At 41.9% G+C, this 24270-nt stretch overlaps 1 protein-coding gene across 1 annotated transcript; it reads right to left on the bottom strand.

Annotated features, from left to right (window-relative positions):
- Window positions 1-4165: 4165 nt before the first annotated feature.
- LOC104636858 (myosin-1B) lies at window positions 4166-24188 on the bottom strand. The gene is made up of 37 exons (XM_075770510.1): window positions 24052-24188; window positions 23551-23707; window positions 22944-22971; window positions 22729-22846; window positions 22557-22649; window positions 22380-22443; window positions 22199-22297; window positions 21990-22093; window positions 21770-21908; window positions 19460-19578; window positions 19211-19360; window positions 18468-18638; window positions 17439-17748; window positions 16728-16801; window positions 16345-16432; window positions 16141-16258; window positions 15230-15353; window positions 15017-15153; window positions 14062-14317; window positions 12259-12501; window positions 11977-12153; window positions 11746-11891; window positions 11568-11658; window positions 11090-11479; window positions 10320-10446; window positions 9307-9425; window positions 8785-8981; window positions 8299-8482; window positions 8047-8212; window positions 7750-7874; window positions 7158-7466; window positions 6853-7056; window positions 5819-5944; window positions 5553-5723; window positions 5362-5466; window positions 4987-5082; window positions 4166-4333 (listed from the first exon to the last, which is right to left on the bottom strand). Exons 1-37 carry the CDS (start codon window positions 24160-24162, stop codon window positions 4181-4183), a joined length of 5589 nt encoding a protein of 1862 aa, XP_075626625.1. The 5' UTR covers window positions 24163-24188; the 3' UTR covers window positions 4166-4180.
- Between the last annotated feature and the right edge of the window lie 82 nt (window positions 24189-24270).

The raw sequence follows: 24270 nt of genomic DNA, 5'->3' as shown, positions 1-24270 counted from the left end.
TGCAGGCACACACACATTTCCAGCTCCCCTTGTTTATTCCCCATGCTCTGTGCGTTCACATAGAGGCATTTCAGTTGTGCCCCCGATGAGGCTGACATTGACTGGGGTGGCTGGGATTCTTTTGATGTATCTATCTTCCCAGTGTTACCTTGTTGGTTCCTGTTGCATCCAGAGCCCCCAGCTCGTCTCCTCTAGGCTTTGAGCGTGCTGTAGTACATCCAGCACGTCTCTGAGCAGTAGGCCAAGGGCCCTTGCCAGCTCCCCGTCCCTCCAACCTGGGCACGTCATCCCGCAACATGTTGCTGGCAAGCCCGATGTTATCCCCTTCCCCCTTCGAGCCTAGTTTAAAGCTCTGTCGATGTGCCCCGCTAGTTCCTGGGCAAAGATCCTCTTCCCCCTTTGAGAGAGGTGAATCCCATCAGAGTTCATCAGGCCTGGTGCCGTGTAGGCCACCCCATTGTCAAAGAACCCAAAGTTGTGGTGCTGACACCAGCCACGGAGCCATGCATTTATGGACTGCATCCGCCTGTTCCACCCACCATTGCTGCCCTTAACTGGAAGGAGGGAGGAAAATATTACCTGTGCCCCCGAATCCTTCAGTGACTGCCCTAAGAGCCTGAAGTCCCTTTTGATCGCTTTTGCATTACGTGTCTCTGCTTCATCCCCACCCACATGGAGGAGCAGCTGTGGGTAATAGAGGGCTGTACCAGGCCGGGGAGTTTCCTAGCAATATCCTTGACACAGGCCCTGGGGAGGGAGCAGACTCCATCTCTTGTAACATCTTCGTAAGCAAGCTTAGGAAGTGTGGGTTGGATGAGTGGACAGTGAGGTGGGTAGAGAAGTGGCTGAATGGCAGAGCCCAGAGGATTGTGATAAGTGGCGCAGAGTCTGGTTGGAGGCCTGTAGCTAGTGATGTGCCCCAAGGGTCAGTACTTTGTCTGGTCTTACTCAACATATTCATCAATGACCTGGACAAGGGGACAGAGTATACCCTCGGCAAATTTGCTGATGATACAAAACTGGGAGGAGCGGCCGACACACCAGGAGGCTGTGCTGCCATTTAGTGAGACCTGGACAGGCTGGAGAGTTGGGCAGAGAAGAAACAAATGAAGTTCAATAAGGGCAAGTGTAGGGTCCTGCACCCAGGGAGGAATAACCCCAAAACCAGTACAGGTTAGGGGTTGACCTGCTGGCAAGCAGTGCTGTGGAGCAGGACCTGGGAGTCCTGGTGGACAGCAGGCTCTCCATGACCAGCAGTGTGCCCTCATGGCCAAGAAGGCCAGTGGTGTCGTGGGGTGCATTAAGAAGAGTGTGGCCAGCAGGTCAAGGGAGGTTCTCCTCCCCCTCTGCTCTGCCCTGGTGAGGCCACACCTGGAGTTCTGTGTCCAGTTCTGGGATCCCCAGTTCAAGACAGACAGGGAACTACTGGGGAGAGTCCAGCAGAGGGCTGTGAGGATGATGAGGGGACTGGAGCATCTCTGGTATGAGGAAAAGCTGAGAAGCCTGGGTCTGTTTAGTCTGGAGAAGAGGAGAATGAGAGGGGATCTCCTTAATACTTATCTAAAGGGGGCGTGTCGAGGAAGGGGCCAGACTCTTCTCAGTGATGCCCAGTGACAGGACAAGGGGCAACAGGCACAAACTGGAACACAGGAAGTTCCATCTCAAATGAGGAAAAACTTCTTTGCATTGAGGGTGACCGAGCACCGGGACAGGCTGCCCAGAGAGGCTGTGGAGTCTCCTTCTCTGGAGAAATTCAAAACCTGCCTGGATGTAATGCTGTGCAGCCTGCTCTGGGTGATCCTGCTTTAGCAGGAGGGTTGGAATAGATGATCTCCAGAGATCCCTTCCAAACCCTACCATTCTGTGATTCTGTGATTCTCAGGTGTCTGATGTGTGACTCTGGGAATGGGCTTGGTGATACAGTGACACTCAAGTAGGACTGCAGTCAGGGGAACCTGTCATGTAAAGCTGTAAAATGCTTATCAAAGGCTTGAAATTGAATGATAAAAATAGTGACTACTTTTGACCTTGATTGCATATCAGTGATGAAACAGTAGCATACATCTTCATATTACTGGATTGCTGCTGAAAAAATACTTTGGAAACTTTGTATACATATATGTGTGTGTATGTGTGTGTATATATATATACACACACATATATATCTGTATGCATATGTATATATATATTGCACACTTATCTTATAACCTTGGAAAGGCCATGAGGAATTTAGTATTTACATCTTCAAGCTTGGTTTGAATAATACTTATTAAATGGAGAACAAAGGGGGGAAATTAATGAATAGCTCTCAGTCACTGAGTGCTCTATTTCATGTGTCTTAAATTAAAAATCAGACCTGTGGAAAACAATTAAAGTTTATATAGCCTAATACATAAATAGAAGTGGCTGTGGTAGACTGAACACCAGTTATAATTCTGTCTTCTCCTAACCACTCCATGGGTAGAAGCTTAATTATTTTATTTTAAGAGGGAATGGGAGAGTTGTGAATGACTGGCAAACCATTTAGAATGATGATCACTTCTGAGACCTGCAATATTGTTTCGTCTGTGCTGTGTTCACCGAGAAGTACAATGGCTGTAAGATTGGTCTGAGACAGTGGTTTCTCAATGCCAAATGGCAGATGTGTTGTGGGCTAGATCACTCCTCTCAGAGTACCCAAATGAAGAAACTATAAACAGAAGTCTACTGTGAGGAAAGTGACTACATCATGTTGTTCATTATAGCCTTCTGCTCTGGACTTCTTCAAAACATGGCACATAGCACCACAGCCTCATTGTCCAGTGAACATTGGGGTATGAAAGGAAGAAAATTATATGAGACCTGAGAAGATGGAAGAGATAAGGAAGAAAGTTTTAGGGTATGGCCCAACTCAAAATAAAAATAATTGAATTTCCTTGGTGCTTGGGAACTCTGACAAGTCATCACATTCATCATACTATTCAAAAAAGGAGTTAGACAGACCCATGTAACACTAGTGAACTGCCAGCCGTTCAGTAGTGCTGATGGGTCTATCAAATGCAGTCATCCTTTTCCCAGATGTGTATTTTCTCTGTTATCCTACAGAGACTGTTTTGACATTTTTCATTGTAGATAATTCTTTTTGATTCCTGAAGGCATAGCGGTTCATCTTCAACAGGAATGGTTGATTTGGCTTCTCCAATTATTTCCAGGTGCAATATGACACAATCGTGAGAAGGTCTCAGTGGTTCAAATCCTTTCAGACTTGGAAGGACAAGTGCTCTAAGTAGTAGATTATGACAGAGAAAGTGACACCTATTTCTCCTTGTTTTCAAAGAGGTGACCATGGATTCTCTAATGTATGCTGATATCTACAAAGAATGAAAACCCATATTTTGAGTGAGGCCAACCTAGGCAAAGTTATCTGGATTACCCTGGAGACTTCATAGGAGCTACATGGCGGCCTGACTAGCTTAGAAGTTTCAGGGGACTTTTGGGAACAGAATATAGACAATGAATAACTATACAATGTAGGTGGTTGTGCTGCCCTTGTAATGTTGGTTTGCCCATCACTTTCAGGAACAGAAGTTAAAAGTAGATCTCATTTTAGGTTTAAATGTTCTCCAAACCATGTTTCAAAGTGGCTTGAAGGACTGAAGAGGTTTAACCTGAAAAAAGATCTTCTTGCAAATAAGACACATGATTTACTAGAATAATCAATGATTAGACTGGATTACCAGAAGTTGCAATAAATTCTTATTCTTCTGAAAGAACTTTCAAGTTAAAATCTATTGTATTCCTAAAGCAGAAGTTATAAGGGATTATTACATTCTGTTGCAAAGAAATAATGGTTTCCTAACTTAAGGAAGTCTTAGATGAAATTCCACGGTGAGAATGAAGCAAGATGTCTAATTGCACCACTTTAACAGTGGCTGAAACACTGAAAATACCTGAAGCAAGATTGTTAATTGAATGAATTTAAATAAGTAAGGAAAAAAGTAAACCTTATAAGGATTCAGGATAATGATTAAAATACAACAGTAAACTTCTCATTATTTCCATGGGAAAATCTCTACAATTTTTATTATCTAGGCATTAATTATCTAGAGGTTGATGAAGGAGTAAGCAGTGATTACAAAATCAAAGTGATAGAATTTCACATTTTGTGCAATTCTGTTTCACCTTGCACCACTGGAGGCATTTACTCCTCACTTTCTGACTTCTTGCCAATTTCACGGCTCTTTGCTCGGAGCTTGTTGATCTGTGACTCTGCAATGTCAGCCCGCTCCTCAGCTTCCTCCAGTTCATGCTGGATCTTGCGGAACTTTGTGAGATTGACATTGGACAGCTCCTCCTGGGGATAGGAAGAGACATAAAATAGGTTTTAAAATGTTTAATAATGTTCCTACTGTAGCACTGCTCTGGACATGCTGTAGTATTTTGCCTTTACATAATAATAATAAAAAAAAAGACTGTGAGTTAGTATGTAATGCTCTCTAATACTTCTAGGAGGAATCCAGAGAAATAGCTTATATGCTAAATGTTTAGATGCTTAATAAGATATACCAGGAATCCCCCTCTGGATATGAAGTGCTAATGCACTTTAGAATTTTTGAATAATTACATATAATTACAGTTATTTCCATTACATCGTTTTCCATTTATTTACTGCTATAAAATTATGTATTAAAAATTTTGAAGGTGATTTTTTTTTCTGCTTGGCAGAAATATGAAATAAAGTGAAAAGAAGCACAGACCTACTCTGACAATGTTGACCTGGGCCTTTGCTGCTTTTCCCAGTGATGCAGTAATGCTCATAGAAAATGTATTCCACACCCTCTAGACCCCTGAGCTGTTCAGGCAGAACAGCTGTTAAGCTGTTCATTCTTGAGTGCCCAGCAAGACAAAAAAAGTTAAGCGTTTGAACAGAGTTACACAGGGGGAAACACCAATACAGAATTCCACCTCCACATGGATGGAACTGACTCTGCACACAGCAATACTTACAGCCTCCTCAGCTTGTCTCTTGTAGGATTTCACTTTCATTTGAAGCTTGTCCACCAGATCCTGGAGCCTGAGAACATTCTTCCTGTCTTCCTCAGACTACAGAGAAGGACAAGAAAGACCAGCACCTCTTTGCCTCTCCTCTTTAAATGCCCTCTATATGAAACAGAGAGTATCATTCCTTATAGACCATTGCTGTCCAGTAAGACAGAGGTGATAAGCTAGATCTTCCTAATATGACCAGAAAGAAGATTTCTTCTGATGTTCTCAGTCTTCTCCTTTTTAACTATGTGACTCAGGACAGAAAGAAATCCCTAAGGATTACAACTGGCTTCCTGCAAGAAGGGTGTGTGAGCCCAAGGACGGCTACTGCCTTACCTGGTAGGTCAGCTCCTTCACCTTCCTCTCGTACTTGCGCACACCCTTCACGGCTTCAGCACTGCGCTTCTGCTCAGCATCCACCTCCCCTTCCAGCTCCCGCACCTGCAATGAGAAGACCATCTTTGGAGCTTCCCTGGGATCTCTCCAAGGGACGTGCTCACTCGTGCACAAATAAAAGCCCTACGCACTCTGGCCTCCAGTTTCTGGATTTGCTTCTTGCCTCCTTTCAGTGCCAGCTGCTCAGCCTCATCCAGACGGTGCTGCAGGTCCTTCACCGTCTGGTCCAGGTTCTTCTTCATCCTCTCCAGGTGGGCGCTGGTGTCCTGCTCCTTCTTCAGCTCTTCTGCCATCATAGCCGCCTGATGAGAGAAAAGGATCAAAGCGATTTTGGGGCTGGAGACAGTTTGGGGGAGAATACATCCACCATCAGCACTGAAAGCAGGCCCCGACTCACATCAGTGATGGCCTTCTTGGCCTTCTCTTCAGCATTGCGGGCTTCCTGGACTGTTTCTTCCATTTCACTCTGAATTTGGGCAATGTCTGTTTCCAGCTTCTTCTTGGTGTTGATCAAGCTGGTGTTCTGTTGAGCAACATTAGAGGTTTTTTTTTGTTAGCTCATTATTTCAAATACAGAACATACAGGATTTAGAATTATTTCAGACATAATTATGTGAAAAATCAATACTACAGATTTTTCTGTAAAATTTCTTATCATTGGCGAACAATGTTTTGGGTTTTTTCCCAACAATTAATTTTATTTAAGTTGAAAAAGAGTACTTAAAAATATAATCTGTGCCACATCTCATTCACCAAAGCTGGCACAGAAATGTAATACAAATAGTGAGGGAAGTCAGAGAAATGCCTTCTTTTCAACATAATTAGGGAAGAGTAATGCACTATCATCAAATGAGAAGAGAAAAATTTGTGATGTCGATAGGATGGATTCCTTCAAAAATCTTTTCAGCATTTGAAACCAGACACTTTCCATAGATTTCAGCACTTGACTACTGGATGACTGCTGTGACATATAACTTATGTCAAAGTTTCTTGACACGGGCTACATCAGAGCCAGGAGTTCATCCCCACTTTCTTGCTAGAGTGGACAAGGACATTTTTGAAGGAATATGAGGATTCCTTAGTGCTACATTTCAACTGAGCAAGGAATGAACATTGCTGTTGTCTCAGAGTTTCAGTCCCTGACTGTTCAGATTGCAGACCATTTGGCATGTGTGACTAAAAAACCTGGTCCCTGTTACTAAGTTTCTTTACTCTGTAGATTATGTTGGGAAGCAAAGAAGGCAGAAGCATGGATTTCATCAAATGCAGCCTGGGAACACAGCTAGTGTACACACTTTTTCAGAAGATCTCTTTTAGTATCATGATGATTACTTCTCGTCTTAGAAGTCGACCCTCTAGTGCTGACTAGAATATAGTGTACAAGTGTTTTCCTACTTACCAAAAGTACCATTTCTCACAAAGTGACCTCACCTGGGTATGGAGGAGCTGCAGACGCTCACTTGCATCCAGAAGTTCTTGCTCAGCCACCTTTCTACACCTTTCTGTTTGTTCTAGAGCTGCCCGTAGCTCCTCAATTTCAGCCTGCAACAGGTTTGCTCTGCGATCCACCATGACCACCTGCTCCTTCAGGTCCTCCTGGGTCCGGAGAGCATCATCCAAGTGTATCTGCGTATCCTGTACCCCCATTGAAAGAAATTATAAGCATATTCAGAGCTCTTTGGCACTGAAAATATCAGCTGAAACATTTGTCTGTAGACAGCTTTTATTCAACTGACCTTGAGCACTGCCTGTGAGTTTCTCAGGTTCTTTTGTGCCTCTGCAGCCACGCGGTTGGCATGGCTCAGCTGGATCTCTATTTCATTCAGGTCTCCCTCCATCTTCTTCTTCAGCCGCAGGGCTTCATTCCTGCTCCTAATCTCAGCATCCAGGGTGCTCTGCATGGACTCCACAATTCTGAGGTGGTTTCTCTTCATCTGGTCAACCTCCTCATCTTTCTCTGCTATCTTCCTGTCAATCTCAGACTTCACCTGGTTGAGCTCAAGCTGGAGGCGCAGGATCTTCCCCTCTTCATGTTCAAGGGAAGCCTGAAAAACAGGAAAAACCCAGATAATTATATAAGTAACAATGTCAGTAACTTCACATGAACTATTCTCTTGAAGAATAACGTACAGCATGAGGTCTGAGACTGCAGGAAAGGGAAAAAAAAAAAAAAAAAAAGGATTCCCGTGTATCCATAGACTTAAATGGTGTCCCAAATCCTATGATTCCTGTGGCTGGAGTTTATTGTCAATGCATACAATTTCATAAATGGTATCTGAGGTCGCTAAACTGCGTTGTAAGTAAACAATTAAGAACAGAAGGCTGCACCTCAGCTTCCTCCAGGGAGGCCTGGATTTCAGATTTCTCCTGCTCAATCTGCTTCTTGACTTTCTCCAGCTCATGGATCGCCTTTCCTCCCTCGGCAATCTGCTCCGTCAGGTCGGAAATCTCCTCTGTGAGAACAAAGACCAAACGCTTGGTCAGGCACAGAGCAGAAGGGGAAGGGCCCTGTCGCACCAAGGTGACGGGCATCTTTGCCGACCTGCAGGCACGGACCCATGTGGAGCGGTGGGTGGTGGTGGATAGTGAGAAAGCCCTGCCAGGAGCAGAGGGCCAGGGACTTACGCTGCAAGTTCTTGTTCTCACGCTTCAGCGTTTCCAGGTGGTCCAAGGACTCCTCGTAGGCATTCTTCATCTTAAACAGCTCCGTGCTGAGAGAGCGAGACTCCTTCTGGGAGGCTTCCAGCTCAGCCTGCGTTTCCTCATACTTCTGCTTCCACTCTGCCAGGATCTGAAGAGAAATGGGCCGTGAGTATGGACGTGGCAATCAGGAGGGGATGCTCTGCCCAGGAACCCCAAGGCTGGAGCCCAGAAGACCTTGTCAAAGTTCTTCTGCTTCTTATCCAGAGCTGCGCAGGCAGCATTTGATCGCTCCACGTCAATCATCAGGTCCTCCACTTCATTCTGCAGCCTCTGCTTTGTCTTTTCCAGGGAAGCACATTTGGCATTGACGGCTTCAACGTGCTCCTCTGCATCCTGCAGCCGCTGTGCCAGCTTCTTCCTGGGAGATGTAAACACACAGCTCACATTTAGCTCAGAGGAACCAGTGTGCTTTCTACAAGAGCATGCTTAATCATTTTGCAGTCTGCAGTCACACAGAGTGAAGGGCTTCATTTATGGTGTTCTTAGCCTTTGCCTTTACTAAACCACTAAACTTCTTTAGGATAAAGATTCTCATTTTCTCTTACCCTTCCCCAAAGGAAATAGATAACTTATTCCTCAAAAGACCTTGAGGTGTGTCTTCTAATGTCACCTTTGAATTTTCAGTCCCCCCTGGCTTCTTCACATTCTATCACCACGTACTTGGCCTCCTCCAGCTCTTCCGTGCGCTGAATAGCATCTGTCTCGTATTTGGTTCTCCACTGGGCCACTTCGTTGTTGGCCTTGGACAGGGCACGCTGCAGCTCCCCCTTGGCTTCCTGCTCCTCCTCATATTGTTCCCGGAGCAAGTCACAGTCATGGCGAGCAGACTGCAAGGCGTGGGCCAGGGCGTTCTTGGCCTGGGGGAAAAATAGTAGTGTGACAATGAATGGAAATATCCTGGGAAATCTCCCATGTTGGTGGACACTGGATTATTCTGCTGTAGGAATGATGGCAAACTACTGGATGAGAAAGGAAGATCTGAGAATATGCAAAAGAATTAAGGTATAGAGTGCAGCGAAGGGGGAGGAAATCTAATATGGGAAGACTTGCACTGAATGACTAAGTAATTATTTCCTCCCCCCTACCCCGCTCTTGTTGATTCTGTGATTTCATATATATCTGAAGCTCCTCCTAGACAGGACGAATCTAATGGCTAAGACAGAATTTGGAAAGCCTTCTCACCTTTATCTCTTCCTCTAGGTGCCTCTTGAGTTCCTCAATCTGTTGGGTGAATGCCTGCTTGCCTCTGGACAGCTGAGAAATCAGAGCATCTTTTTCCTCCACCTGGCGTGAATATTCACCTGGGAAAGTTCACATGAGTAAAAGTGACTTATTTAAAAATAACTTATGTTATGACTTATTTAAAAGTGTAATCCTTGATAATTAAATGCACATAAAACCATTTTGAATTAAACAAAATTATATTTCTTTCATGGAATCCTGATCACTGATACCTATCCATATCTCTGAGTATGTCAAAGTATTTATTTTAGAGGCAAGAAATGAGATACATCATGCCCCCTTATGCAATATCTGACTAGTCTTATTAGATGTTTGCACTAAATCCAGTGGTCACTTCAAGCCCTGAGCTTACAGAATGAGTATTATGTTGCGGACATGCTCAGGTATATCACTGTCCTCTCCTGAATGTCTCCCGGGAAGCAGATGGCTGAAGTCTAGGTTATGAGATATATGAGGTCTTCTTTGAAACTCCAGTCATCGAATCATAGATCAGTCCAGGTTGGAAGGGACCTTGAAAGGTAATTCAGTCCAACCTTTCATGGGAAAGGGAGCCTACATGAGATTATCTAGCATCCTGTCCAGATGTGTCTTGAAAACCTCCAGTGTTGGGACTCTACCACAGCGCTGGGGAGGTTGTTCCAGTCCCTTAATCATGTTATTGGTCCTGCTCCAGGATGTCTGTATCTCTCTGGTACAGGGGAGGCTAGCACTGGACACAACACTCCAGGTATGGCCTCACCTGTGCTGATTAGGGGGAAGGATGACCCTCTGTTAGCCTGCTGGCAACATTTCTTCTAATGCAGCTCAGGATTCTGTTGGCCGCCTTTGTCACAAGAGCACATTTCTGGATCATGTTCAACTTAGTTTCCACCAAGACCCCCAGGTCTTTTTGACCTTTTTTTTAAAGCCACAGGTCATATACTGTGGTCTCTTAAAAAACACAAATGTCTTACCAGATTCTGTTTGTAGCCGAGCTCTCTGGGCACTGATGTCATTAATTGTGCGCTGCTGTTCCTCCTCCTTTGTCTTAATCTCACTGAGCTGATCTTCTAGGGAGTGACACATCTTCTCCAAATTTGCCTATTTCCATGAAGAATAGAATGAAAGATGATTGGTAGTTCAACACATAATTACTGAGAATCTGAAGTCTTACGAAGGGCAAAAAAAGAGACCAATGATTTAGAAGTAAAGTCAAAATGTCTCACTTAACTGATATATCTTTCTATGACATTTGCATCCCTAATTTGAACATTTTTATAATTTATTAATGTACACTCCACTTTTTCAATAGATAAAAAAGATGATGGGACACTGTAATATGACAAATTATTTTAAATTTATGTTTGGCTCTTAGTGATTATGTCGTTGTAGTATTTAAGGGAGGAAAAGAAAAATAGGAATAAAAAGGAAAGGGTAGGAGTAATTTCTATTTTAGAACAAACTGAAAACTTGATAAGGCCAGTTCTTTCATTTCACCATCATAATATTCTGAACCAAGCAATGAGACCCTATAGTTCCTTAGCTCAGGTGCTTCAGGTAAATTTTTTTAGCTCTCACCCAAAGGACACAATATATTATTATACTAATACGTAAATATATAAAATCAAATTCAAGTTGTAAAGTGCAACTATTTATTTTAAAATATGACTAACTTAAATTTCTACTTTAAAATATAAATACTTGATTATGTTTGAACTACTACTACAAAGAAGGATTTCAGTACCTTAGCTTTGGAGACAGACTCCATGTTACTGGCCAAGTCGTCAATCTCCATCTTCAGCTCACTCTTCTCCTTCTCCAGCTTCTGCTTCACTCGTTGCAGGTTGTCGATCTGCTCCCCAAGCTCAGCTGTGCTGTCCGCGTGCTTCTTCCGCAGGGCGGCAGCCGTGGCTTCGTGCTGCAGCGTGGCCTCTTCGAGGTCGCGACGCATCTTCTGAAATTCCGCCTCACGCTTCTTGTTCATCTCGATCTGAGCTGCGGTGGCTCCTCCTGCTTCTTCCAGGCGCTCGCTGATCTCCTCTAGCTCCCTGGAGAGGTCAGCCCGATGCTTCTCTGCTTTTGCCCGAGACGTTCGCTCAGCCTCAATTTCCTCCTCCAGTTCCTCAATACGAGCCTGGGGAACATTAGGGACCCTTCACACCCATGCCCTCCTCCTGCCTCACCTGAGACTGGGGGAAAGAGGACAAGGGACAGAGACTTGCCTGCAGCTCCTTGATCTTCTTCTGTGATTGCATGCCCAGGGCTTGCTCATCCTCGATTTTGCTCTGGATCTGGCTGATTTCAAAGTCTTTCCTTTGGGCAAAGCAAACCGTGTTAGAGCTCAGGGGGAAAAGACAAGTGCACCAGCCCAACACCCGGGTGCCCCGCAGCCACACTTACTTCTTCAGTTTCTCATCCAGCTGCTGCTTATCGTTTTCCAAATCCATTATGCTGTCGTGGGCCATCTTCAGGTCTCCTTCGAGTTTCCTCTTAGCTCTCTCGAGGTCCATGCGCAGTTTCTTCTCCTGCTCCAGGGACCCTTCCAGCTAAAAAGAGCAAGATCATCAGTGCTCTGCCAGCCAGGTCTAACTCCATACCTGTCCTCCTCTTGCTGTATGCCTGTGTGCTTACATCGTCCACTTGCTGCTCCAGCTTGGTTTTAGCTTTGGTCAGCGTATTGACTTTGTCCTCTTCTGCCTGCAGGTCATCCAGTGTCTGCTGATGGGCCTCTTGGAGAGCCTTCTTCTCTTTTGTCAGCTTCACAATGGTCTCGTCCAGGGCTGCCATCTCCTCTGTGAGGTTTTTCACCTTTGAGAAGAAGGGAGCACGTGTAAATAAGGGAAGTAGATACAGAAGTCGTGTAAGATCACAGTGCTCTTTTCTGGAGTGAGAGTGACAGGTTCTGCCTTGTACCTTGTTTTCGGTGGCATGTTTTTCCTTCTCCACCTTGGCCAGTGTTAACTCGAGGTCATCAATGTCTTTCTTCAGCTCTGAACATTCATCCTCCAGTTTTCTCTTCTTGGCTGTCAGCTCAGCATTCATCTCTTCTTCATCTTCTGCTCTCTCTGTCAGCTCCTTAATTTTGGCTTCCAGCTGGATTTTGGTTTTGATGAGCTGATCACACCTTTCCTCAGCATCAGCCAAACCATCAGCTTCCTACACGATTGGTTTAAATAAAACAGTTTTCAAATAATTATTTTTTCTTATGGATTTTCAAACAAGGAATTATTATTTTCAAAGAGCTTTACAATGTTCTTTGTAGTTAAAACTCATTATTATAAGATTATTGATTTGTTTTGGACTTCCTCAAGCCCAGAAAATTAGGGAATATATCATCACACTATAAATACAGACTCTGAGCATTTTTTTTTTAAACTCTTTAACTGCTCATGCAATTCCACCATTAATTTGAAGATAGAGCCTGAAATCAGACATGGCAGTATCTCCCTTGTTGTTTTTTTCATCATTTTACTATGTTGCATTTGACTGGACTGGAAATTGGCACAGATTTCTACTGAAGAGAAACATGTAGGCAGATTTTTTTAGCATACAGTATTTAAAACCTGAATGCTACAAATTCCAACATTCAGCTGAAAAAATAATATTACAGCTCTCCTCAAAAGATTTACTGAGCATGAATTTAATTTCTAGTTTTGGTAAAATTTTGTGTTATGATCACTGTTAGAAAGGCAGTAGTTGAATCAGGTACATTTCTATCCCCTGTGGTCAAGAAGAACAGTTTAGAAAGGAGACTGGTGTTTACCAGGGGCTGTATCAATTACCCGAATTTACATGAATTCTAAGATGCAAGTTACTAAGACATAACTTATTTTCTACATACTACTTGTTCTTTGCCTCTTTCTTCTAGTGAAAAGCAATGATACCATCCAGGCAGAAGACTTTTTATAGCTCAGCAGGATAGTTAAGTTGGGGTTTGTCTCATCTAGATTTAGATATCTGCCATGATATCAAGATCCAGTCCATTCAACCAAAATTTTATATTTTTGGAGGAATTGTATCATATTCAGAAAGGATGATCTTCTCATTGCTGAAGGTGAAGAGAACCTGAGGCCACTAGCTTAGATGTAGACTTTTAGACTGTACACATCAAAATGGGGTCGGATTAATCCTAATCCTTGCTAGTAAAGACAGTTTTAAGGGGGTTATTGTTGCTACCTTTTTATTTCCAGGGAAAAAGGGGAGAACTCCACTTTCATCACCGTTTTTCTTGAGGAGCCAGGGACCATAAATGTTAGAGAAATGCCTGACACTCTCAGCCCCTCCTATTCCACCTGAATTCACTTCTGATTCTCTAAATAAACGGTGTTAACAAGACCTCCAGATTAACATCATTGATTAGATGATAACGTATCAAAATTATATAGCATATAAAGTTGTATAAAGACATGATAATTGCTGTTGTAAGTTGCAGTGTATGATTTAAAATATACTGTAAACTGTAGTATTTACTAACTGGAAATTGATGACTTCCCTCTTGATTTAAAAGTGTAAGAAACCAGCTGCAATAATTAATTGCAAACTTATTAATATTTGTAGATTTGAGATTAGTTTTTCTATGTGGTTTTCCTTTGTATTTTATAAAATATGTCTATGCTTTTAAAATAAATACTGTTCTGGGATAATGTGTCTGTTGCTGATACCTTTGGGATCTTTTTACACACGACATTACAAGCCAAAAACTTTAGCAATACTTACAGCTTGCACTTGGAGTTGCAGGTCATTTTTCTCCTGCAGCAAAGAAACCATTTTCTCCTCCAGCTCCTTCCTCTTTGCCTCAGACTTTGCAAGCTCTTCCTTGGTTTTCTCAAACTCCTCCTTCATGTTGGCCATCTCCTTCTCAGATTCTGCACTCTTCAGCAAGGGCTTGATCTTGAAGAACAGCTTCATCCAGGGCCAGTGCTTGACGTTCATGAATGCACGAACGTTGTACTGGATGCAGAAGATGGACTCCCTGAAAGGTAATTAAAAATATATTATGTTACATATTTTTAAATATATAATACATTTTTAATCATATGTATTGATATGTATAACATGAAGTTCTACATATAATGCTTTATAGTTATAGTTCTATACATCTGTGTGTATATAAAATATTCATTATATATTTAATAATATATTAATAATATTAAGTATATTTAATATATATAAAATTATATATGTCTAAAGAAAACTCCCTAGTTTTGTCAGCCTTTATGGACAGTTTTGAAGTCCAGATGTTTGGCTCACTTTCATGGCCAAAGATAAGGAACACTTTCAGAAGGTGACTTGGCCCCTTTCATGAAAGTTATTCAAGGGAAGCAGATACTTCTCTTGTGCTACAAAAATGTGCTTCTCATCTTGGATTATAATGGTAATAATTAGCTTGGACTAAATATCTGGTTTCTGGACATATATATAATGTAGCCATTTACTGAATTTAGCAAAAATTAGTACAAAGAGTGATTTAGGAAAAAAAATCATCATTTTTAACTTACATCAGGATTTTATACTGTTTCATCTACTGCCAGTGTATACTCTGAAATACATCCATATTGGTAAACTGAATTAATGATAAATAAATGAGATTTGGTGTGAAGCAGCTTATTTTCAGTTTTGTTCATGTCTTTGGAATCTGATGAGAATAGGCCAAGTAAGTGTAAGTATCTACCTCCTCTCCATCATTTTCTTGAACTCCACTCTCATCAGGTAACCTCTGCACATGGCCTGTGTGCGGGTGATGAGCTGTGCCAGCTTCTCATCCCTCATCTCCTCCAGGAGTCCCAGCAGCCCAGCTTTGAAGAACACCTTGAGAATGAGAATGTTGCAGTACATAAGTGTCAGGTATTGCAAGCACAGTACATCAGTCAAGCAGCATTTGTACCTTGGTGTGGCCAAATTTGTACTGGGTGTGGTCCACATCGATTGACCCTAGGAGCTTCTCAGAAGCTTTCTTGCTATCAATGAACTGTCCCTCTGGGATAGCGCTGGCATTAAGCACCTTGTACCTATGGGAGGAAGTAAATATGAAGAAGGTCAGATTCCTGAAAGCTCAATCAAACCTGTACCAGCTGATGCCATTGTTAAGATTCTCTGAAGGGGCATCAAGAGTGGAAGAGAGGTGAATAAGTCTGAACTCTGTCCTGTTGTTTAGAAATCACATTGTCATGGCTAAACATGTTTTTAGGAAAAACCTTGCACTTTCCTTAGTCCAGAAATTCTTGACACATAATGGGTACTGATTTCCATTGGGTAACACTGACATCTTTCACATGCCCTGTTATCTAATGCCTTATCTCCAAATGAGAACTTTATATGCAACAAAATATGTGGAGAGAGGAAGTAATAGTGGCAGTACAGACTGAGTATTTTTCAGCTGATAAGAAGCAGCAGCAAGATCTTTTTATTTGATTTGGTTTTCCAACAAGTTAGTCTAGAATATCTTGCAGTTTCTTTATTAACTTTTCTGTGCTGATGGCTGCAAGTCATCTTACTACCAGAAGTTAACAAAGTCTAAACTAATCAACTTCAATTCTGGACAGTTAATTAAAAAATACTTTATCCCATACTAGAATATGAATCAAGGACAGGAATAATTGCCTTTTGAAAATTCCTGTTCTTCTCATTAGCTATAGAAAGACTCTGGATGACTAACTTGGACAACTGACTTTTGTATGCCTAAACGTAGGTACAATAAACCTCTGCCATAACACCAACAGTAGTTAAAACAGTTAGGAAGTGCAAATTATTCAGCATTGGTGGATATGGTGGAGGGTGGATGACATGGAATCTGACCTCTGTTTAAAGTCTGCATAGAGTATTCTGCTGGGGAATCCCTTCCTGCAAATTCTAATCCCTTCCAGCACGCCGTTACACCGCAGCTGATGCAGCACCAGCTCATGTTCCATGGCACCTAATAAATGACATAATGAATTGGTACTTCATTGTACTGCACAGAGAAGAACAGATTTATCACATCTTTGAACATTAACAACTTACCAGGTGTTTTTGTTTCATTAGGAATAAGGCATCGCACAAAATGGGGATGTGTGCTTCGGAGATTGCTCATCAGCTTGTTTAAATTTTCCTTAGGAACAAGAGCAAAGACTTGGGTTTAAAAATGTCACTTACACAATCTCAATATTAGATAGAGTAAAAACACTGTGTGATCAGTATTTATTTTTTTTTACAGAGCTTTTGGACATTTCTGAAAGAATACCTCTAAGGATTCAATGAGAATCCTTCTTTAGTAAGAAGCACGTGGCTTTATCCTTCCCGAACATAAAGACTTTGTATATTAGATCAATCTAAAGCTTTCTGAAATGAATTTTTGATTTTTTTTTCACAATGCAGTAATATTTATAACGATTATTCTACAGTACCCGGAAAAGAGCCGAGACAGTCTGGAAAGAAGAACCCTTCTTCTTGCCGCCCTTCTTGCCACTGCCACCACTCTCTAAACAATAATATTTTTTTAAAAAGAAATGAACAACAAAAGCATGCAGTTAGAATCTGAAGAACTTTGTGTGTTTGTTTTAAAAAAATAGAAAATGTAATAATATGATCAAAATTTGTAAATGCATAGTGTTTAAAGTTACAATGGGAGACTTGATTTTTTTCAGATGATAGCAGAATGAAATCTAATGACTTCAAGCTGAAGTTAAGAAAATGCAAAGAGAAAATAAGATGTAAAATTTTGTATAGTAAGATATTTAAGGAATTAAATAAATCGCTAGTGAATACACCGAATGCAGTCTTTATGTATCTTTACATCTAAGGGTATGCATAAAATTAGCAGCATATTGATACATTTTATTGTGTTCCCCAAAGTATTTGGGCATGCCCCTTATTGCAGAAATCTGGTTTGGCAGCTAGCCTGTGTTAACGTTGTAGTAAGCTGCCTGGTCTTAAAGCCTACAGATCTATTAAGGTCTACAGGGAAATGTAATATCCTTTATTAGTCTGAGCAACTGAGTTCCAACAAGTAGATGAGGTTTTGCGTTTTCAATTTTTGAAATATAAATATTACTGCAAAATAGTATTGCAAGATTTTTTCCTGTCAATTATAGCAGAACTGATTTCAAAGAAATCACCTGCTTCCGCCCCACCAACAGAGGCAAAGAGTAAAGCCAGTGTCTTCAGGGATGATTTCTGGTACAGGCCAACAACAGTTTCATTCAAGGGATCCTTGTTCTTCTCAAGCCAGCCAGAGATGTTGTAGTCCACCGTGCCAGCATAGTGCACCAAGGAGAAGTGTGCCTCAGCCTTGCCTTTGGCAGGCTTGGGCTTCTGGAAGTTGTTGGACTTGCCCAGATGCTGGTCATAGAGCTTGTTCTTGAAAGAGGTGTCAGTTGCCTTGGGGAACATGCACTCCTCTTCCAGGATGGAGAAGATGCCCATGGGCTGGAAGAAATAGCAACGTGTGAAGAAAGCAAGCGTGGAAGCAAGAAGCAGAGAGAATGTATATGAGAGAGGGAAATGGAAGATAAAAATTATACAAAAAGCTCTCCTTAGAAAGTGTAATCTTATGTTTTTCCAAAAAGGGCATTTTGTTAGTGAGTATGCCATCAGTTATGTGAAAACAAGCTCACCCATAAGTTTCAGGATTGTGATGTAATAAAGATCTAGCATGTAGAAATTCACTGTGTGCATGTTAGTTGAATATTGAAAGCAAAATGAATTCAGATGTAAGGGTTAACACTTCCTAAATGCTTTTTCTTGGAAACAATTAAAAATTAAATTAAGCAATTAAAATTTAAATTTCTTTAAACATACTAAAATAGAAGTTTCTCAGTGTATTACCCACTCAGCACACATTTAAACAATACACCCATTTGAGTACGAACTCCAGAAAAGTGACTAGGACTGAAATTTTTGCCCCATGTGAATCATATGTACTACAGATCGTATGTACTACTAATCGTCTGTATGACAGAATCCCACAAGCAGTGAAATAACAGACAAATGAAAATGTATATGAAATGCTTGCAGCCCAGAAAAAAATCATGTTATGTGCTGTAGTAAGTGTGAGTGCCACACATTAAAGTGGTCTAATTCGAACATAGAAGATTCCTTTTACATTTTACATCTGGAAAACTATTAAGTGTGTAGGGCCCAAGAACCTTCTCAATGAGCTCAATGCAGGCAGCCAGGTCCATCCCAAAGTCAATGAACTCCCATTCAATTCCCTCCTTCTTGTACTCCTCCTGCTCCAGCACGAACATGTGGTGGTTGAAGAACTGTTGCAGTTTCTCATTGGTGAAGTTGATGCACAGCTGCTCCAGGCTGTTGAACTGCAGAATGCAAAGAGATTTATGTGTGAAGTTCAGTTCCAGGAACACTTTTCATCTTCCAAAAGGTTTTATTTTCAACCCATTAAGGTCTCCATGACTGGGATCTTGAATTTCTAGTCATGAGACTGGACAGGTGACTGGCATATTCCATCCTCTGAAATATCTACTCTTTCAGGCCCTGGCACTATCTCAACATATATCTGAGCTCTGGAAAGAGTTGCAGAGCTTAGTTCAAGTTCATCTGTTTGAATTTGTCTACACTGCCCCAAGCATTCAGAGGGAACCTGGCTTCAGCATTGACAAAGTCTTCCTTCAAGATGGCATATTTTAACTTCCTCAAAATCTGTCTCCGCTGTTACCTATCAGTTATTTAAAATTTTCATATCTGTTTTCAATGCAATTTTCACTTTGACATGCAACAACAGACATCTATAAAACCTGTAGTCCTTGTGGAATAATACATATGATGATAATGATACCTACATAACATTTCTACAGAATGTCACAATTCTCCAATAAATAAAAACAATCCTGCCCCTTCCAGGAAACTTGTACAAAGATCTTCCTCTTACATCAAAGATCTCAAAGCCAGCAATGTCCAGGACACCAATGAAGTACTGTCTGGGCTGCTTTGTATCCAGCTGTTGGTTGATGCGAACAACCATCCACAAGAACATCTTCTCAAAGACAGATTTTGCCAGAGCACCCACTGAATTGTATACCTAAAGAAAAGTAACAGAAAATTTGTCATCGAGAGCAAAAGAGGAAGTTCAAAGTTTTTAATTCATGTCATTTGTTTTCTATCATAACTTGTTTCTTACCTGCTGCACAGTTTGACCCTTGGTCACATACTCATTCCCAACCTTGACTCGGGGGTAGCAGAGGGCTTTGAGCAGGTCTGCTGAGTTCAGACCCATCAGATAGGCCGCCTTGTCAGCAACTAAGGAAACAAGCATACAGCAGGATCAAATATTAGCTCTCCTGTAGACATATCTTGTAGTAATTCAGAATCATTTCTGCAGAAGCCACATATACTTTGTCACATGATTTACTGATTTTTCCCATTTAATTTAGATGATTTGTAAACATAAACATTCTACCAAATGATTTTACAATGAACATGCAGATTTTGACACAAGTGACTAGAGAGACAAAAGAGCAAAGGGCCATGAAGATGGCAGGTCAAACAAATGACTATTTCTGAATAAAGAGAAAAGGAAACTAGTTGGTAGTGAAATACACCGTACTGAAAAATATAGTCAGTGAAACTCTACTGCCGTGAGAGAGAGAGAGATTAGTGAACTATTATGCCAAAAGATGAATAAGCTATCTCATACAACTTTCATAGTGGGACCACATTCTCCCTAAGCATAAATATACTTATGATATAAATATGATGATCAGAGGGCAGAAGCACCTCCCCTATGAAGACAGGCTGAGAGAGTTGGGGTTGTTCAGCCTGGAGAAGAGAAGGCTCCGGGGAGACCTTACAGCACCTTCCAGTACATAAAACAGCCTACAGGAAAGCTGGAGAGGGACTTTTGATAAGGACATGGAGTGACAGGCCAAGGGGCAATGGCCTTAAGCTGAAGGAGGGGAGATTTAGATTAGATATAAGGAAGAAATTCTTCCCTGTGAGGGTGGTGAGGCACTGGCACAGGTTGCCCAGAGAAGCTGTTGCTGCCCCTGTATCCCTGGAAGTGTTCAAGGCCAGGTTGGATGCGGCTTTGGGCAACCTGGTCTTAGTGGACGGTGTCCCTGCCCATGGCAGGGGGTTGGAATTAGATGGGCTTTAAGGTCCCTTCCAACCCAAACCATTCTGTGATTCTATGACGATATGATAACATATAGGTCTTCTCCAGCTCTCATTTTCTCTGAATCTAGACTATTAAATACAGTAGAGCACTGAATATACTCTGTCATCACTTTCAATTTTGCTGTCTGTCTTTTCTCAAAGTGAAGATGATAGCGAGCACCAGTACTATTTAGAGTCCTTTACTGTGATAAGGCCAAACCTCACTATAGAATATATATGTAGAGATGCTATTTTTGAGCTGCTTCTATTGTACATATTATTTACAACTAAGTATTTAATGTATATGTATCAGTGGAAAGAGTAAGATACAAAAAAAGAACAACTGATGTTTTATTTCTCTTTCGTAGAGTTATTTTTTAATAATTATTAGTCTAATTCTTTTATACTTTTCTATAACTCTTTCCTTTGGTTATATTCATTCAAGGATGTCAGCTATTATTTGTCACCTATTCTACTATTACTATTCATCATTATCAGACTCATTGCTATTGTATTCCTTTCAGTCATTTTCATTTATGTATTAACTTCCCTAAAAAAAAAGATATAGACCACACACACTAAAAACCAACTCAAGAAAAAAATCCCTTAAAACCTGCAAATAACTCTGGTTTCATGGACATACGCCCATGAATTTTTAAAGGAATGCACATTTGAACAATTCTAGGCAAGCAAATGCTATAGACATATCTTAGATGTCTATTTTTCAAACAGAAGTCCTGGAGACATGCAGAGACTCTACAGAAAATGTAGAGCATATGAGCCACAGCTGCAGTATTAACTGATGTTCCTTTTTAACCCCCTGTGTAAAATGAAGTAACACAATGCCCTCAGTTCAGGCATTGTGAGTTGTCTCCAGAATACAGGCTTTGGGGCAGAGCAGCTTCCAGATTCTGGCTTCTTGTCACCTGGAAACACCACCACTGGGAGGTGACTAGAGCTGATGGTAGGTGATAGTAGCTACCTGGGTAGATAAAACTGAAGTCAGTGAGCAGAGTGGCTCCTGATTCTGTGCCACGTCTGGGAAGCTGCCATTCAGTCTAGCAGCAAAGCTTGCTTTTCTGCTACCTGACTCCTACTGTGTCAGCCAATGGAAGCACGCTTTAGGATTCACTGGACCTTATACTATTATTTTGCATAGTTCAAAATAATCTGCATCTTCCGTTGAGTTGTGTTCATCCAGCAAAGTCCTCTGGTAAGGACACACTTATATCTGGGGAAATGCGCAGGCTGAGTCAATGATTCTGATCCTGAATTACTGCCTGTGCTAGCGAGTGTTCCGGTATATACTGTGCTCTGGTTTATATCGTGCTGGTACCTTCTGTGCCGTCTGGCTCTGCCTGCTCCTCACGCTGCTTCTGCTTAAACTTCAGGTTGCCATAGTGCATGACAGCTCCCGTCAGCTTGTAAATGGCTGTCTTCTCATCAGGAGTGAAGCCCAGGATGTCAATGGCACTCTAACAGAAGAATCGTTAGAGTAAGTACCATGCCTGCTGAAGGTCAGAGCCCGCCTAAGAAAACTTCTGTGCGTTACTTACGTCCGTGGCCATCAGCTCTTCCTGGTCGTTAATGCTGGGAACTGTGATCTCACCTTGACTCACATACTGATAGTCATATGGATTGGTGGTGATCAGCAACATCTCTGAAAAGAAGGGCAAAACACATACAGATCAAATGTCATTGGCATGTAAAGGAATTAAATGTTGTTTTGTGACCTTTGTCTGGAGAAGTTCGTGATCCTGCCTACCAATTAGCTCCGGCTTCTTGTTGGACATGATCTGATAAAATATGTGGTAGCTTCTTTCTGCCTTGAGCTGGAAAGTGACTCTGGACTTCTCCAGCAGATCTGTCAAGGAAGGTAGGACAGAGTTAGCACAAAAATTCAGGAAGGCTGGAAGGAAAGGGATCAGGCCAGGAGGGTCGCTTACATGTTTCAATGTCAGCAGAAGCCAGTTTGCCTGTGGCACCAAAATGGATTCTGATGAATTTACCCTGAAAGGAGCAGGAAAGTCAGTTGAGATCTTTTTTATCAATCCTGACTGCAAGAATATTCGAGTCTGTGTACTGGTACAAAAAAAGTGATTTTGTCCCAGGCAACAACTTACAAAGCGTGAGGAGTTGTCGTTCCTCACCGTCTTGGCATTTCCAAAAGCCTCCAGCAGTGGGTTGGCGCTGATGATTTGATCCTCAAGCGTCCCCTGAAATAGAAATCTTATTGTCATGATATAGCTCATAAATAAATTTGATAGTTGCAGAGTCCTACCCCTAGGACCGCACCTGCATTTTGCCCGATGTCTGTTGCTCCTCCTTCTTCTTCTCCCCACTTGCTGCAATTGTTGCAAAGTACTGGATGACACGCTTTGTGTTCACAGTCTTCCCTGCACCGGATTCTCCGCTGTCAAACCAAAGAGAGAAGCAGAGAGCATGTGGTCAGGCAGGAGGTCCCCTGGCACCAGGCAGCCCTGCAGGGACCCGAGCAGGGGTGTACATACGTGATCAGGATCGACTGGTTCTCGCGGTCTGTGAAAGGGGCAGAAAGAAAGATACTGTTAGCAGTTGACCTGGGTAATACTCAGCTGAATGAGAAGTAAAGCTGTAAATGGAAGTTGGGGCTTCTCTAAAGTCTAAGAGTAATTTAAGTAGTCCAAGACTACTCCATTCCTTTCTAGGTCCCAACAGATGAAAGTATAAGCCAAAATGGATGCATAGAGCTGTTAGCGGCATGTGGTCCTCAGACAAGCTGTGTACCCACTTGCCCTTCACATAGTTCTCATCAAGAAATCTAATCAAACTGCCTATCTGTATTCAAAATAGACAATGGAATAATAATTCTTTCTGTCCCATCAGTGGAAAAAAGTAGTAAATAACTTCAAGTAGTATTTCTGCAACGGGAGTGGTTACAATTTCATATAATAAGGTGCAAATAATAGACAGTGCTGAGTCCATGAATACTTCTGGGTCAGTTGCACTTGAAATTAATTCCTGCATAACTCAATCAAGTTCTCAGTCATACAACTCTGTGGTGTTTTTAGCTGGCTTGTCACATGCTCCAGTGGGGCTTTTTGTTTTATATTGCTGTGAGGAAAGTCAAGCACTCACCAGTCAGCATGAACTGATAGGCGTTGTCAGAGATGGAGAAGATGTGTGGAGGGGCCTCCTGGCGCTTCTTGCCTCGGTAGGCCAACACCACCTCTGGGTTGTACACCGGCAGCCACTTGTAGGGGTTGACAGTGACACAGAAGAGACCCGAGTAAGTCTGTAAGGAATGGGGACAGGGTGCTGATTTGGGAGACCTGAGAAGAGTTGCAGATATGGCAGAGGTGAATGATGTTCAGGAGAGACCAGGGCAGTGAAAGAAAATAAAGTAGAGGAATGACCTTTCAGAGAATGGGTAAGTTCTAGCATATGATAATGAAAGGTAAGATTGGGAAGGAAGAAGAGGGAGAGGATGTAGACAGCAAGAGGAGAACACATGCAAGAAAGAAAGAAGATATAGAAAAATGAGGACAGAAGAAGGCAAAAAGCCAGGAAACTCTTTAGAGAGATTGAAAAGTATCTTCAACTCCTCCAAAGCAGGAATTGTCTCCTGCTGGCACTTACGTAGATCATCCAGGCTGCATAACGCTCTTTGAGGTTGTACAGCACAGCGGGTTCATGGAGGTGGGTCATCATGGCCATGTCCTCGATCTTGTCATACTTTGGAGGATTCATGGAGAAGATTTGATCATCCTTCACAGTAAGAGTCTGTCAAAGAAAAGAGTCTGTCATCTAAAAGTCCACAGCAGGATTAAATTGTATTCTCATGCCTTGATTTTTTTT

Source organism: Balearica regulorum, chromosome 18 (assembly GCF_011004875.1).
Source record: "Balearica regulorum gibbericeps isolate bBalReg1 chromosome 18, bBalReg1.pri, whole genome shotgun sequence".
Taxonomy (NCBI): domain Eukaryota; kingdom Metazoa; phylum Chordata; class Aves; order Gruiformes; family Gruidae; genus Balearica; species Balearica regulorum.
This window is presented reverse-complemented; position numbering and strand designations above follow the sequence as displayed.

Bases quoted from the DNA above. Each gene is read 5' to 3' on its own strand.
- LOC104636858 (XM_075770510.1), bottom strand. From the start codon at position 24,162: ATGAATCCTCCAAAGTATGACAAGATCGAGGACATGGCCATGATGACC. The intron at 22,847-22,943 runs GTATGTACACCC...TTGGTTTGACAG, and splicing joins AACCAGTCGATCCTGATCAC to CGGAGAATCCGGTGCAGGGA. The intron at 8,483-8,784 runs GTACGTGGTGAT...TACATCTCCCAG, and splicing joins GAAGAGCTGGAGGAGGCCAA to GAAGAAGCTGGCACAGCGGC.